Source organism: Ambystoma mexicanum, chromosome 10 (genome assembly GCF_040938575.1).
Source record: "Ambystoma mexicanum isolate Mex_15411 chromosome 10, UKY_AmexF1_1, whole genome shotgun sequence".
Classification (NCBI taxonomy): Eukaryota; Metazoa; Chordata; class Amphibia; order Caudata; family Ambystomatidae; genus Ambystoma; species Ambystoma mexicanum.
In genome coordinates this window covers 1,148,809,396-1,148,825,212 of record NC_090932.1, presented here as the reverse complement: position 1 = coordinate 1,148,825,212, position 15,817 = coordinate 1,148,809,396, and the positions used below count along the sequence as shown (strand labels likewise).

The window sequence follows — 15,817 nt, the reverse complement described above, 5'->3', positions numbered from 1 at the left end:
AACAGAAAAACATTTGTTTTAAAGTTTAAGAAATGGAATAGCTGTATTGGTAGCAATTAAGAGTAAAGCATAATGCTCGCTTCCGTCTTGCCATAAAATGAGTGGGTTTTGATGCAAAAGCCTGGATTTCTTGTTTAGCATAATCTTTGTCCCGTCACCTTCTGCTGAGGTACTTTGCCAAGTGTCCACTTACCTCTCTCCTCTTCCTGCTGCTGTGAATGAATACAGGATTCCAAATCTCTGTACATGTCGCCTCTGCATACTCAAGTAGTTTACAGCAGGCTTGACCAGCAGAGGCAGGGGTGATGCTGCAATCACACTGGTTTCCGACTGGTTGGCGGCAGGCACACAGCACAACAGCACATTTTAGCAGGAGGGAGGAACTTTCTTTCTCTAGTAGCACTCAGTCAATGCTTCTCTGCTAGAGATCCCTCGGGGCCTAAAATCCCATTGGAGCACAGTCAGGCTGTTCTCCTATGAGCATTGCTTCTCTCTTGAAGGGCAAGCGCGCTCGTGTCGGGCTCCCTGCGTTTTCTCTCCTGCACTGGATTTCCCCTTACTTGGCTTCCCGATTATGGAAGGTCGCAAAGCGCATCCTCAGCTGAGTGTTGAGTTCCCCTCAGGAGCTTTTTTCTTTGTTATCCTGATGTCACCAAGCCAAGTGATGGCTTAAACCAAACATGGGGCCAATGCCCAGTCGTCTTTGCTATTCTCAGCACCTCACTGTAGTGCAATTTGTGGAAGTATAAGCAGAACTAGCTATGACATAAATGTATTAAGCATCCCACGCAGTGGGGGTTGCATACCTCATGGGACAACTTTGTTCTACTCATAGGGGGTCATTACAAGGTTGGCGGTAAGGGGTTAACGGCGCCGGTAAAGGTGCCGGAGCCGTTAACCCCTCACCGCCGCATTACGAGGCGCCCTTAGCGGGACCAGCTAAAGGACCAGCATGCTAACAACGGGCCTGTTATCAACGGGCCCGTTGTTAGCATGGTCCCCATTGCGGGCTCGAATGGGAATGGGGATGTGTTCCCTGAATGGGGAAATACCGGGTCCCCCAAGGTTGGAATGGCCCGGTATTTCCCCATTCATCGAACCCGGACCCGGTATGCGGTATGGGGTAGCCATGCCGCAAATAGCGGCATTGGCTACCTCCAACCTTGTAATGACCCCCATAGTCTTTCCTGTGGTTTTAGATGAGTGTCTGTACTGGCGGCACTGGTAGTAAGGAATGCCTCTTCTCCAGACCCTACTCCGCCCCCTCTCTCTACCTGCTGTAGACCAAGGGTTGTCCTTAATGGCCTCCAAAGTCATGAAAGGTGGCTGAGGAGTACAAATGCCTAAATAGTTTGGTCACCGTAGTCTGCCGATCTGCCCTAAGCTGGCCTTTGCATAAACGGCCTTTGTTATGGCTCACCAGCTGTGCATTGGGGTTTGGTAGGGCTGAATCCTGCTCTCCATATTCAGCTGCGGTCCGAGAGTCCCAGAGCCTCCCGTAGGGCATCCCCCAGGCTCTGTCTAGTGGCTAGAGTGCGTTGTGGGCCCTTTGTTCCCGCTGACCTACACCCTGCCACCCCGAATCTTTACCTGACCCTCTGGATCATCTGCAAGCCAAATAGATACTCTGTGGTATAGAGCTCTCGGGCTAGCGGTGCTGCCAAATGCTAGTTGACTCCAGCGGGAGCCTTACCCAATGCAAATGGTGATGGAAGACTGGTGAGCCAAATATCTAGTTGGGCATGGCGGGCACTTATTTGGCAGCGAGATGTTACCATATAAAGACATGCAAGTGCTTTAAACACTAGTAAATTTACTTGGTGCCCTTCACAAACCAACATGTGAAGCAGACCACTTAAGCACATTGGGCTTTCAATCGAGTCTGTTCACTTATGTATGAGTGCACTTAGGCAACCAAAGCTGCCCTTTTCTTCCTTAAAAATTGTGCCTGGATTAAATGGGTCGATGCTGTAATTTCAAGAATATTCAGTGCTTGGACATTTAGATTCCTGTAAGGGAATATATTTCATCTGGACTGGTCTTCCTGGAATACTGGAGGCCAAATGACCAGCTAAGTTCCTACATCCCAAACCCATGATCAGTGGGGTATTTAGGACTTATGTTGACCTATGCCCAACTAAATGCATGCACCCCCACCCAACTTTACTCCATCTCCTTGCCAGAATCTGAACCTTCACTAGATTCCGTCCCTTTGTTAGATTTCCCCCACCCCCGGTCAAAAACGCCCCTTCACCCGCATCTTGCAACAAGGTGGCCCCATACCTGAAGGACATTTTTAAGGCTCTGGGGATTAGAAAGTAATTGTTCCGACTAGTAATTCAACCATGTTGTCATCTATGTTCTGTTAGCTGAAAGTGTGTTTCTAGATCTCTGATGCCCAGGACGGCACTGTGTTCTACAGTTGAGTACACCAGAGCAAGATGTAGAACCCAATTACCGATTTGTTCGATCAGAAAATCATCTTTTAGAGAAAGACATTGGAACATGAGTTGTAAGCCAACTGGACACAAGTAAGGGAAGCTTGCAACATAGCTTTTCTATGTCAGTGCTAATACCTGATTTCCCACGAGTCACCTGCTGCCACCACATAGGCAGCTCCTAGACTGGTCTGTAACTTGTACATGTGCTCTTGGGAAATGTAATGTTTACATATGAAATATATACAAGCACATTTGAACAAAATATTGATTTAAAAATAAACCTCCTCCTGATTCTAATGAGATGTTACTGCTGTTGTGTTAGCATTGCATATAATTTCAAAGGTTTCTCTGATATGTCCTTTTGGACGGCCACAGACTTCCGAAATGTGGGCCAGCGAAGGGAAATGGTGCTCGTTTCTAAACACCATGTTGCTGCACACCTGTGGGAACTCAGCAGCTTAATTTCATATTGTTAAATGGTGCATCATTTGTAACCTTTACTTTTTGGAGGGAAAATGCCAGATTTTTATAATGGTTTAGAAAATGCATGCTATGTTGTGTGTTTGAACATGAACATTATTATGTGAAAAGCAATTGGCAAAGAGAGATGTGCACATTGAATAAAAAAAACAGTGAGCATGGGTAGCGTCAGAAATGAAACCAGTGAGCGTTTTGGCTGCTTGGCATAACCGAGAGCATTTAGGGAACACAAGAATTACAACAAATCTTTATTGTTCAGAAATATGTCTGTGATAATGGGTTGCACGACTGAATACATCACTGAACAGCTAATGCACACTGGGTTTTGTGCTAATTTCCTTTTTTTATTTTAAATAAGTGTACCCAAAAAGAAGGTTTTTATAAAGATGAATATATGTTTCAAAATCAAATGTTTTGTATCTGAGAAGGTATGAATTCAAATTATTTAACCACATTAAGTTGGGCCTGTTGCTTTCCGAGTATCCGTCTGTTCTCTTCTCCACAAGTAGCCTGAAAAACAGCTGAGGCCCTCTGGGTGGGCCGCTGCCTCTGCTCTGCTCGTGCTGTGAGCAGAAAGGTTATCAGTGCGAGTATCAGTTTCTTGTAGATCTGCCTGCTCAAAGAAATAAAATGACCTTTCATTTAAAAGATAACTAGTAAATAAAATATGCCGCTCCAGTGGCATTTGCGCTGTAAGCCAGGGCTTAGTCGGCCTAATTGTAAATACACCAGTGCCCATATTAGGAGCCTCATTTCAGACTTGCCGAAAGCTGATGTGTGACCGGGTATGCAAACCAAAAGAGGTGATGGCTGGAAGGTTTGGAATTAATCCTAACCTCTGGCATTGTTCTGGGCAACCCTCCAAACCATCGTTCTTCAGCCTGCGTAGCCATTACAGAAGGGGGAAAGATCATATGCAAATCAGGCCTGGTCCCACCCCGAAAGGGTCAGTCCAGCTCGAACTGATGGGTCCCATCCCTTCTGTACGAGACCACAAACATAAACAGACATTTTTCACCCTCATTGGGTGTCATCAGCGAGGAGTAGCTTTGGTCTATAGGCCCAGCAGCCTCGGGACCCACGTCTGGCATTCCCATCCTACTCGGGGTAATTTATGCAAAACAAAAGAGGTGATGGCTGGAAGGTTTGGAATTAATCCTAAACTCTGACATTGCTCTGGGCAACCCTCCAAACCATCGTTCTTCAGCCTGCGTAGCCATTACAGAAGGGGAAAGACCATACGCAAATAAGACTTGTTCCCTCCCTGGTAACCAGATCCCCTTCTTGCAGACATTATGGAGTTCCTGAGCAGATATTTCTGCAGCGGAAGGTCCTCCAGAAAATCTAAAGCGATTATGGTGGAATTGCCTAGCATGGGTCTATTCAACAATGTGAAACAATGCAGTGTGAAACTTTCTAAAGGTTCCAGACATGGCTGTGCCAAGCAGCAGTAGGAGTGAAACTTGAGTTGCTTCTAAAACTTTGGTCTATGAAGTTGTATATGTCTGTCTGCTGCAGTAATGTTAGTTGCGCCTTGAATCTGTTTCTCTAGCAATGGGATGACCAGGTGAAGAGATTATTCACAATCCAGGATAGAGGACGACTCCCCTTGATTGGGTCATGAACTCCCTCCAGAGCACACTGTGGCTGGAGCAGTGAAGATCAGGCTGAGTAGTGAAGATCAGGCTGTACAGTGAAACCGTACCAAATCACCACGTGGCAGAACTGGTAGCAAAAGCTGATATCCTGTGCAATCCTCCACTGCACACCTTTGAGTCATACTCATCCGTTTGAGACCATGACTTTTGCTTCAGAGCTTTAGAGCACAGGTTTTCTATGATGTCTGCTTTGACAGTTTTCCTCATTCATGTATTTTAATACTCTCATTTTTTTCCTGACGTTATTAATTTAAGTAATTTCTACCCTTTGTATTGGTACTTTCCGCTAATTCATTGATTTCTCCTTTTTATTTATCATACTGTGTTAAATTGTATTGTGTTCATCACAACGGACTTTCCTCTCTTCGGGAGACATTTTGTGCTGCACTCAAACGTCAGAAATGGGGTGGTTTCGCGACTAGTAGAATTTACAGTTCACTTTCCAAACACCAATTTGAACGTCCAGTTCTTTTTGGAGTCTGGCTGGTGGGCACTATGAAACCGCTCCCCCCACCCCCTGGCCCTCGGTATGCACTGATGTAGCTCACATTCTGTGGGCAGGGAACGCCTGGGGATCTGTGAAGTTGGTGAGCCGGTCTTGCTGAAGCAAAGGCATTGTGTTTTGTAAGCACAGTAGTTAATGGCGATCCACTGTAATTAGCAGAGCCTAATCCTTCGCTGCCATCAGCATTGTGCTGTTTGGGTGGCATAAAAGCCCTTCCAATGACTGCGTTAGTGGAGCCCTGGGAAGGTGATATGGAGCTACGATTTCCATTTGAACCACCACCACTAGCATCCGTGGTCACATACATCTCCAGAAATTGTATCCTGGTTGAAAGCACAGGTGCAGTAAGAAGAAGAGCTTGTGATTGAAACACAGAGGCTGCAGCAGTGTAGATATTTCCTTCGTAGGAAACCGTTTTTTTGCAAAGCAAGCCCTCCCTCTCCCTCTCTCCTTATATCACACACATTACAGGGAGCATTGCAATCTTCCCTTGCACTCAACAGATGCGATACACACAGTAGCAGTACAAACTTCCCTCACACGCAAATAGCTGTGGTAGCATTCCTCACACACGTAGAGACAAGATCGATTGCAGTTCTGCATGCTTCCCTTGGACGCAGGTAGCATCTGCAAAGCTTTCTTTTAATATAGATCAGGAACTGCATTAGCAGTAACTGCAAGCTCTATTGAAATGCAGAAAAGGCACTGCACTGGCAGCCCTAATGCATGGTTTTTATTTCTTTTATTATATAGGTTTTTTTATAACACGCTTAATAGCAGAGTTCGGTTTCAGCGCAGATCCGGAATTCAAACCTCTGTTGCTCTGCATGGTCTTGCTTCCAAGACCAGCAGTTGCCCCTGTGATCTCACACACTGAACAGGTACGCAGACCACAACAGTGGACACCTTCTTAACCCATGTATAAGTATTGAAATCTTCTTTTGGCTACAGGTAGCAGCAGGGCAACCTTCCATCATGCACCAAAGGAGAGCACAAGCTGCATTTACTGCACATAGACCACAGTGGTGTCAGTTTGCCCCATGCCTGAAATGGGCACAGGCTGCTAGGAATTCTTTTGTGCCCATCCTCATTATTCTGTCTTATTTTGTTTGCTCTGTCCAGTGGTCTCTTCTAATCGTGTGTTTTAATGATTCCTAGGGCAAGGTAGAGGTCGAGGCGGGGAAGGAGAACATGAAGTTTGAGACTGGACCATTCTCCTTCTATGGCGTGATGGCTCTGAATCCAGCGCAACCCTGCACAGGTAGGCTCGGGTGTCGTATAAACGCATGACTGCACCCAGGGTGGTTGGGGCGGCTATGCTGTATACACTCTCTCAAATGTACTGGCTCACATGCTTTGTGTAATTACAATCAGGCTGTCTGATGTTCAACATTCACCCCTCCTACCATGCACCATGCCAACTGTGAGGCAGAGGACTCCATGCACATTAAGTCCTTGGCGTGTGCAAATATGACATTGGGGCTGAATCTTTAAGCCACCTGTATTAGGTTGTCATAAACATAGGCGTCAGTTGTAACACAGATAGCTCACAAACTTGTCTAATCTTATAATGCTCATGTGACCCAAGGACCTGGAGGAGTCTTCACACATTGATGTTCCTTGAAGCCAAGACTAATATTTTCAGAAAGTTGTTCCGGGGAGTATCTCTTTTGCATTGAAATGTGCATGGTCTAGCTAATGTCATTACTCTGGTGCAAACGTATTACCCCCACAAAAATTTGACCCCTAATTTTATTGATTTTATATAAAACCTGGTCTAGCAGCTTGTATGGCGTTGAACTAGAGTGCCTGAGTTCTAGTCACTGCTTTTCCAGTTGATCAAATTGTGATCTTAGGAAATTCACTCTTCTTCCCTTTACCTACATTCTCCTAATCTGCCAAAACTGGTGGTGATTATGCACAGGTTATGCCAACTGCTTCTGTGATGTTAAGCGCTATATAGGAGACATTTAAATGTTCAGTTAATGGTTCTTAATCCAATGGCTTCTGAATCTGCCACCCAGCAATGTCATGCATTATATAGATTAGGCCATTTCAGCATGGTATAGTAAATTGTTTATTCAAATAGATTGTGTCCTCCCACGTATTCCTCATCTATTGATATTGCCTATATCCAGCTTCAGCTGCTTTGGATTTTTTTTCAGCATACAGCGCTTTGCGTTGATGTGGTCTACTCGATGTCCGTCGAGGGCCTCCGTCCCGAGGATGATGTGATCGACGGTATATATGGCACGCACAGCGCTCATTGGCTTCAGTTCAATTTTTCCGAGTAAGCTTTCGCTTCGTGAACTACGGCGTGCTTCAGATATTTATTCGCGAATTATCAAAAAATGTCTGTCTTTGGCTACGACAACCCCAAAGACTGGCTTTTAAAAATGCCAAGACTGCGACGCCAAGATGTCGCTGACGGACCCACATCCAGTATGCTTGTGGTGTTTTGGTGTGGAGCGCAAGAGCTCTAAGGTTTTGAGGGGGCTCTTTCCCTGCCAGTTTATAACATTCCAGAATGGCTAGAATGATCCATCTGGAAATGGTCTGCTTAGTTATTGGTAACCCCAGCTTGTGACCTGCGTAACCTACTGTCTTATCCTGGCTAGTCTACTAATGTAAAAACTTAAAGCCCTCGTAGGGTCTAGTCTGTGTAACCTCTCTTCCTCTTTCCCCGGGTGAGGAGGAGGATAGAAAGATGGTAGGGTAATCTTCTGAGTGATATGGAATTCAGAAAACCACCTTTGGGAGGAAATTAGGCTTCACTTGCAGGACAACTTTGTCTTTGTGAAAGATTGTATGAGGGGGTTTACAAGAAAGAGCTTGTAATTCGCTCACCCTTCTAGCAGATGTAAGTGCTATTAATAAAACAGTTTTAAGGGTAAGGAATCTTAACGAACAAGAATGGAGAGGTTCGAAAGGTGTACCCATCAGGAAAGTTAGTACTAAGTTTAAATCCCATAGGGGAACTTGGAATGGTCTTGGGGGATAAACATTGGTTAACCCCTTTAGAAACTGTATTACCAAGGGTAATTTGAAATAGGATGGTTCTTCCGCAGTACGCTTAAAGATAGCGCTGCGAGATAGCCCTTAATGGTGCCAACTTGAAGGCCTGAATTTGCCAAATATAGTAGGAAGGACAAAACCATTGGTGTACCACATGAAAATGGGTCGATATTCTGTTCTCTACACCAGCTGCAAAATCTGTTCCAACGGCAGCGGTATAAAGACTTTGTTGCTGGCCTCCTTGCCGAAAGCAACACCTCCATAACATCATCAGGGAGGTCCCAATCCTTGTACCTCAGCCGTTCAGAAGCCAAGCGTGAAGGTTGAGGGTTTTGATGTCTGGATGGAGAACCTGACCTCCCTTCTGTGAGAAGGTTTTCTCTGAGAGGAAGTCGAATTGGAGGGCAGATGGACAAGTCTAGAAGGTCCGGGTACCACGTTCTCCTGGCCCAATCCGGGGCAATTAGGATCATGGTTCGCCGGAATCTTCTCAACCTCCTGATCATTTGAGGAATGACAGGGACCGGTGGGAACGTGTACAGAAGCGGAAACTCCCAGTCCACTATGAACGTGTCTCCCAGAGCTCCTCTCGGAGGAAATTCCCTTCAGCAGAACAGGTCGCATTTCCTGTTTAGGCTGGTGGCGAACAGATCTACCTGAGGGGTTCCCCAAAGGGCGAAGATCTCTTGAAGGACTTCCTGAGCTAGCTCCCACTCGTGGGAGACTGTATTCTGCCTGCTCAGAGCGTCCGCTGTCAAGATCTTCTCTCCGGCTAGGTGAACTGCCGATAGAGAGATTCCTTCTTGAATTGCCCAAAACCAGAGCTGCATCGCCGCTCTGCACAGGGGTAGTGATCCTACGCCTCCTCTTTTGTTGAGGTAATGCATGGCCACCGTGTTGTCCGTCATTATCAGGACGTTCTTCCCTTGTACAGCTGGCAGGAAAGCCTTCAACGCAAGTCTGATGGCTCTCAGCTCTAACAGGTTGATGTGTAGTCTGGACTCCGATGGAGACCAACGACCGCTGATGGTCAAGTCGTTGGCGTGGGCTCCCCACCCCGTGAGTGAGGCATCCGTGACTACTGTTATCTCCGGCCAGGGTTGACAAAACTGTTCTCCTTTCAAAATGTTCTCCTGACAGGCCCACCACTGAAGGTCTCGAGCCACCCTGCCGGGAACCCGAAGAAGATCTGTCATTCTCCCTGAGAATTGTGACCACTGAGTCCTCAGTGCCCACTGGAGGGATCTCATTCTCAGGCGAGCCTCTGGCACAAGGAAAATGCAGGATGCCATGAGGCCTAGCAACCTAAAAAAGTCGAAGGCTGGGAGACGTTGGGCATGCTGGAACTTGGTAACCATCTGTAGAATATCTTGAGCCCTCACCTCTGGTGGCGAGGCTTTTCCCAGGGAAGTATCCAGGATCGCTCCTATGAACTGGAGTCTCTGCAATGGTATCATTTGTGACTTCTTTAAATTGAGGGAGAAGCCCAGTCTGTGAAGGAAATGGCACACGTGATTTAGCTGGATCTGAGCTTGCTCCGGAGAAACAGCCCTGATCAGCCAATCGTCCAGGTAGGGGTAGACGTGAATCCCTTCCCTCCTTAGACTTGCAGCCACTACCGACATTAACTTGGTGAAGACCCTCGGGGCGGAGGTCAGCCCAGATGGCAGTACTCGAAATTGATAGTGAGAGTTGCCAATTGCGAACCTCAGGTATTTCCTGTGTTTGAGATGGATAGGCACATGGAAATAAGCGTCCTGAAGGTCCAGAGATACCAACCAGTCCTGAAACTGAAGGGCCTGGAGGATCTGAGAAAGAGTGACCATCTTGAATTTGTCTTTTCTGAGGAATTCGTTCAATTCTCGCAAGTCCAAGATGGGTCTCAGTCCTCCGTCTTTCTTCGGAATGAGAAAGTAAGGGGAGTACCAGCCCTTGTCCCTCTCCGCTACAGGTACCGGTTCTATGGCACCTTTCTCTAGCAGGTCCAAAATTTCCTGCAAGAGGAGTGGATCTGGAGCTTTCTGAGAGCTGATCCCCGGTGGATGACTCTGAGGTATACGTAGGAAAGGCAGGCAGTAACCTTGGGCGACTGTTTCCAATGCCCAAGCATCTGACGTGATAGCCTGCCATACCGTCAGATGTTGAGTCAACCTGCCTCCTACAGGTGTCCTGTGAGGGGAGTCCTCAGAGTGGTTTTGGGGCGGCTGATGCCGATGGTAAAGAGGCACCTGTTGTTGCTGCGGCTTTAGAATATCTACCCCGTCCACCTCGGGTAGTTCTTCTTTGACCCCTTTGAGCCGGTCGTCCTCTACCTCTTCCGAATGCGGAGTAGAAGCGAAAGGACTTGCCCCTCGCAGAGGTTCCTGTGGGACGAAAAGGAGTCTGACGGATTGCAGCTCCTAGGGATTTTGCTGCAGCTTTTGAAGTTTGCAGTTTCTCTAAACTGTCATCCGCCTTTTTCCCGAACAAAGAAGAGCCATCGAATGGCATGTTCAAGAGCCTGGCTTGCACATCTGGGGCAAAACCCGACTTTCTCAACCAAGCGAATCTCCTGGTTGATGTACTTGCCGCCATTGCTCTGCTGATACTGTCAGCCGAATCAATGCCCGTCTGGAGGGATTCGCACATAGCGTCTTTACCGTCCTGTATAATATTCAGGAACGCATCCCTTTCTTCTCCCTCCGGGATGCAGTCAGCCGCTGTAGAAGCACACTCCCAAAGTGTATGGCTGAACCTAGCAAGGGTGCAAGTAGCATTAACAGACTTTAACGCCATGCTACATGCTGAAAAGACTTTCTTTGCCATAGCATCATATTTTTTATCGTCTCTGTCCTGTGGGACTGTAGGATAAGCCGTCTTGACATCGGTAGAGGATGCTGCTTGTACCACCAGACTTTCTGGGGATGGATGCTTAGACAAAAACTCTGGGTCTGTGGAAGATACTCTGTACTTTGCAGACAGTTTTTTATTTACTGCTGGTATTACATCTGGGGTTTCCCAGTTTGTCATGATCTTTCTCTGAAGAGCTTTATGAAAGGGTACCACAGGATCCTCTTGTGGGCCTTTGTCCAGAATATCCGTGAGGTCATCTTGCTGGAAAGATTGTGAAGGTGCAAACCACTCCATGAACTCTGTAATCCTGGCCATTATGGCTCTGTAGGGGGTTTCAGCATGTTCCCCCGGGTCTGGCTTAGCAAAATCCACCTCAGGGGAAGTGTCTAACCCACTTGCCTCATGTAAAGAATCATGAAGATCCTTTAATCTGCGCTCTTCAGAGGAAAATTCCTCTCTAACTGGGGTTACAGGTCCCTGTAACTCAAATGTGTCTTGTTCAGACAAATCACCCTCTTCTAAAATTGAGGATATAGTTCTCAATTGTTCTGAACTCATAAAGGGAGTAAATCCCATTTCCAAGGCAGAGGGTGCCGAACTTGTCGTTATTGGCCTCGAAAACGTCGATGTCGTCGACGCCGACGTCGAAGGCTTCGAGGGTGGCCTCGAAAACAGAGGTGGAGGCCTCGAGGACCTCGACAGAATTGGAATTCTACTCGACAATATCGACGCCATCAACGTCGAGGGCCTGGGGATAGTCACTGGATGTGTGGTCACCGTGACTTTTCTTGGCGTCGACGCCGGTGTCGAGACCGGCGTCGAGTCGACAGACCCGTGTGTCGAAGATCTCCTCGACAACGGCGCCAAAGACATCGACGTCGACGGGAACTTCGTCGACGGGAACTTCGTCGACGGCGTCGACGGAACCTTCGAGGAAGGTTTGGAGGTCATAGTCCTGCTCGAGGGTTCGAAACGCGCTCGAGAGGTTTCTTTCGCCGGGTACTGCGACTCGCGGCGTTTTTGACCTTCGGATCTTTCGACCAGAGCATCGCTCTCGGCAGTCTTCGAGGGGGTCGAGGCCGCTTTCTCGAAGACGCTCATCATATTCTTTCGGAATTCCTCCCATTCAGCCCGGGAACTATGTTTCGTGGGGCAAGGGATTCTTTTTGGCGAAACAGGGGAAGAGGAAGACGGAGAAGGGGATCTTCGACGCCTCCTCTTCGAGTGCTTCGATCTCGAGGAGTGATGAGACCCACTCCGAGACCTGGAGCGCGAATGGTGACGAGGAGACGAATGTCTCGACTTCGTCGACGAAGAAGAAGCTTTAAAAGTCTTACCTTTCTCCAGCTTCCCCCTACGCTCCTTCAGGGCCTTAGCTGTCATGGACATACAGTCCTCGCATTCCGAAGAATGGTGTTCAGCTCCCAAGCACCACAGACAATTTCTGTGAGGATCGGTCAACGACATCTTTTTCCCACAATCTCGACATTTTTTGAAGCCGGATCGAGGAGTTGTTGGTTCCGACGAGGAAGCCATCGAGTATGGATCGAATAACTCGAGGTAAATAGGATTAATCTGACTAAGAACTGAGCAACGGTTTTCCGAGGCACCGAGTAAGCGCGGAAAAACGGAACTGAACAACGGACGCTGCGCGCAGCCTTTATAGGCAGGATGACGTTGAGCGTCGATACGGCGGCTGTCGAGGGACATCGACTCGAGGGACGTCGACGCGCAGCGCCCTCTGGAGAAAAATTTTTCCGAGGCCAGCAGAGCTGGAAGGATATATATATCTAAGATGAGGAATACGTCGGAGGACACAATCCCTTCGAAGAGGGAGATTAATGGCTGGTCAAAGAAGCCAAAGAAGATTCCCTCGTGGTGGACTGGGGAGTGGTGGAAAGCCCGCCCAAGAAGCAGCATCTTTACCATCAGCCACTGCTTCAGCCGCCTCAAAACCTCCTGAGATCTTGACTCACGAAACCCCAGTGGAAGGCAGACTGTCTCAGCATCTGAAAGAATGGGGGGGGATATTACTTCAGATGCTTGGGCACTAGAAACCATGGCCCAAGGTTACTGCATCCCCTTCATTGAGAGACCTCGGAAGCATCCACTGGGGAGCCATTCGTTTAAGGTTCCAGATCCGTTCCTTGCGCAGGAAATTGTGACCCTGCTAGAGAAAGGTGCTATAGAGCCAGTACCTGTAACAGAGAGGAACAAAGGATGGTATTCTCCATATTTCCTGATCCACAAGAACGACTTAGGACTGAGACCCATCTTGGACTTCGATACTTGAACAAGTTCCTCGGGAAGGACAAGTTCAAGATGGTCACACTTTCTGAGATCCTTCAGGCCCTCCAGCTCCAGGATTGGATCGTGTCATTGGACCTTCAGGATGCTAATTTTTTCATGTGCCAATTCATCTCAAGCACAGAAAGTACCTGAGGTTCCCCGTTGGCGGTTCTCATCATCAGTTTTGAGTTGTGCTGTTTGGGCTATACCTCCGCCAGAGGGTTTTCACCAAACTGATGGAGGTGGTGGCAGCGAGTCTCGGGAGAGGGGTGATTCACGTTTACCCATACCTGGACGATTGGCTGATCATGGCGGATTCTCCTGAACAAGTCCTGGATCATCTCAGCGTGGCCTGCCACTCTATCCACAGACTGGCCTTCTCCCTCAATTTCAAGAAGTCCCATATAATACCATCTCAAAAGCTCCAGTTCATTGTGGCGTTACTGGATACATCCTTGGGAAAGACCTCGCCAATCGAGGTGAGGGCTCAAGACATTCTGCGGTTGGTCATCACAATTCAGAGTGCCCAACGTCTCCCGGCCTTTAACATCTTAAGGTGGCTCTGCTTCATGGTATCCTGCATTTTCCTGGTGTCAGAGGCTCTTCTGAGAATGATGACCCTTCAATGGGCTCTCAGGACACAATGGCCTCAATTCTTGGGCAATATGTCAGACCTACTTCAGTTTCCAAACGGGGGTCGCACAGGATCTCCTGTGGTGGGCCTGCAAGGACAACATTCTGAAGGGAGAACCTTTTTAGCAACCATCGTCGGAGATAAAAGTAGTTACGGACGCCTCACGGGGTGGGGAGCCCACGCCAACGATCTGACAATTAGCAGTCGTTGGTCTCCATCAGAGTCCAAACTACACATCAATCCTTTGGAGCTGAGAGAAATCATACTTGCGTTGTCAGCTTTTCTGCCCTCTGTACGGGTAAAGAATGTCCTGATAATGACTGACAACACAGTGGCCATGTATTACCTCAACACGAGAGGGGCTGTAGGGTCACTACCACTGTGCAGAGAGGCAATGCAGCTATGGTTCTGTGCAATTCAAGAAGCAATCTCCCCATCTGCAGATCCTGTCGACGACCAATATGTCGTCGACGCCTTTATCAACGTCGATGCCGAAACCCTCGGCGCCAAAGGCTCCAACCAAGCCAGGGCAGCCAGAAAAAGAGAAGGAGAAAGTTACAAAACATGTAATTTCTTCAGAGCCTGGTACTGCACCTCTTCCTCCTCCTCTCCCAGAGAAGGTGTTCAAGCCTTGAGAGGAGAACACAGCGGCGGACGCTCTGAGCAGGCAGAGCAGTTTCCCACCAGTGAAAACTAGTTCAGGAAGTCCTTCAAGAGATTTTTGCCCTTTGGGCAACCCCTCAGGTGGATCTGTTCGCGACCAGTGTCAACCAGAAGTGCGAACTGTACTGCTCCAGGGAATTTCCCCCAAGAGGAGCTCTAGAGGGCGTTCGTGGTGGACTGGTAATTTCCACTTCTGTACGTGTTTTCTCCAGTCTCCGTCATTCCTCACGTGATCAGGAGTTTGAGAAAGTCGGGAAATGCATGATCCTAATTGCCCCGGATTGGGCCAGGAGGATGTGGTACCCGGACGTTCTGGACATGTCCATCTGCCCTCCAATACGTCTTGCACAAAGAGAGGACCTTCTCTTGCGTGGGGAGGGTCAGGTTCTCCATCCAGAGGTTAAGACACTCAGCCTTCACGCATGGTTTCTGAGAGGCTGAGATATAAGGATTGGCACCTCCGGGATGACGTAATGGAGATTTTGCTTTCGGCCAGAAGGCCAGCAACAAAGTCTTTGTAATGCTGCAGTTGGAACAAATTCTGCAGCTGGTGCAGGGATAAGAATGGGGATCCTTTGGTATCTTTTCTGCTCTACTTGGCCAATCTGGGGCTCCAGGTTAGGACCATTAAAGATTTGGCAGCGCTTTCCATCTTCAAGTGCTCGTCTGAGGAAACATAACTTTTTAAAATGCCTTTTGGTGATACAATTTCTAAAGGGAATCACTAATGTGTTCCCTCCATCTCCTTTTCAGAATCCACTTTGGCACCATAATCTCATGTGTACACCATTTGAACAGCTCCATTTGTGTCCCTTAAGACTACTAACATTCAAAACCATCCTCTTGGTAGCGCTAACATCAGCCCGTAGGGTGAGTGAGTTGCAGGCACGATCTTCTAAGCCACCTTTTACGGTCTTTCACAAGGACAAGGTTGTCCTTTGGGTCAAACCTTCATTCCAAGCTAAGGTCATATCAGATTTTCACTTGGGACAAAAGATAGTATTACCTACTTTCTACCCTCCACCTCATTCTGGCAAGGAATAGGAGATGCTACACAGACTCAACCCACAAAGGGCTTTGAGTTACTACATTTCAAGGATGTCAACATTTTGTCTGGGTTACCCACTGTTTTATAGGATGCACTGGTCATAGGCTGGGACAGGCTGTAACCAATCAGACCATGTCCAGATTGATTATTTTAACTATTACTGAATGCTATCGGATGGGTGTGAGTGACCCCCACCCCCAACCCCTCAGAATGCTTGAGAGCCCATTCCACTAAGGGCATGGCTACTTCTTC

General features: G+C 47.8%; 1 protein-coding gene across 4 annotated transcripts in view; it reads left to right on the top strand.

The window, feature by feature from the left end:
• The window catches only part of CNNM4 (cyclin and CBS domain divalent metal cation transport mediator 4), a 938,359-nt gene that overhangs the window by 462,709 nt on the left and 459,833 nt on the right, over positions 1-15,817 (top strand). For all 4 annotated transcript variants that reach the window (XM_069619069.1, XM_069619070.1, XM_069619071.1 and 1 more), the window contains exon 5: positions 6,243-6,345. In XM_069619069.1, coding sequence (XP_069475170.1) covers positions 6,243-6,345 — 103 coding nt within the window. The remainder of the gene's footprint in view (positions 1-6,242; positions 6,346-15,817) is intronic.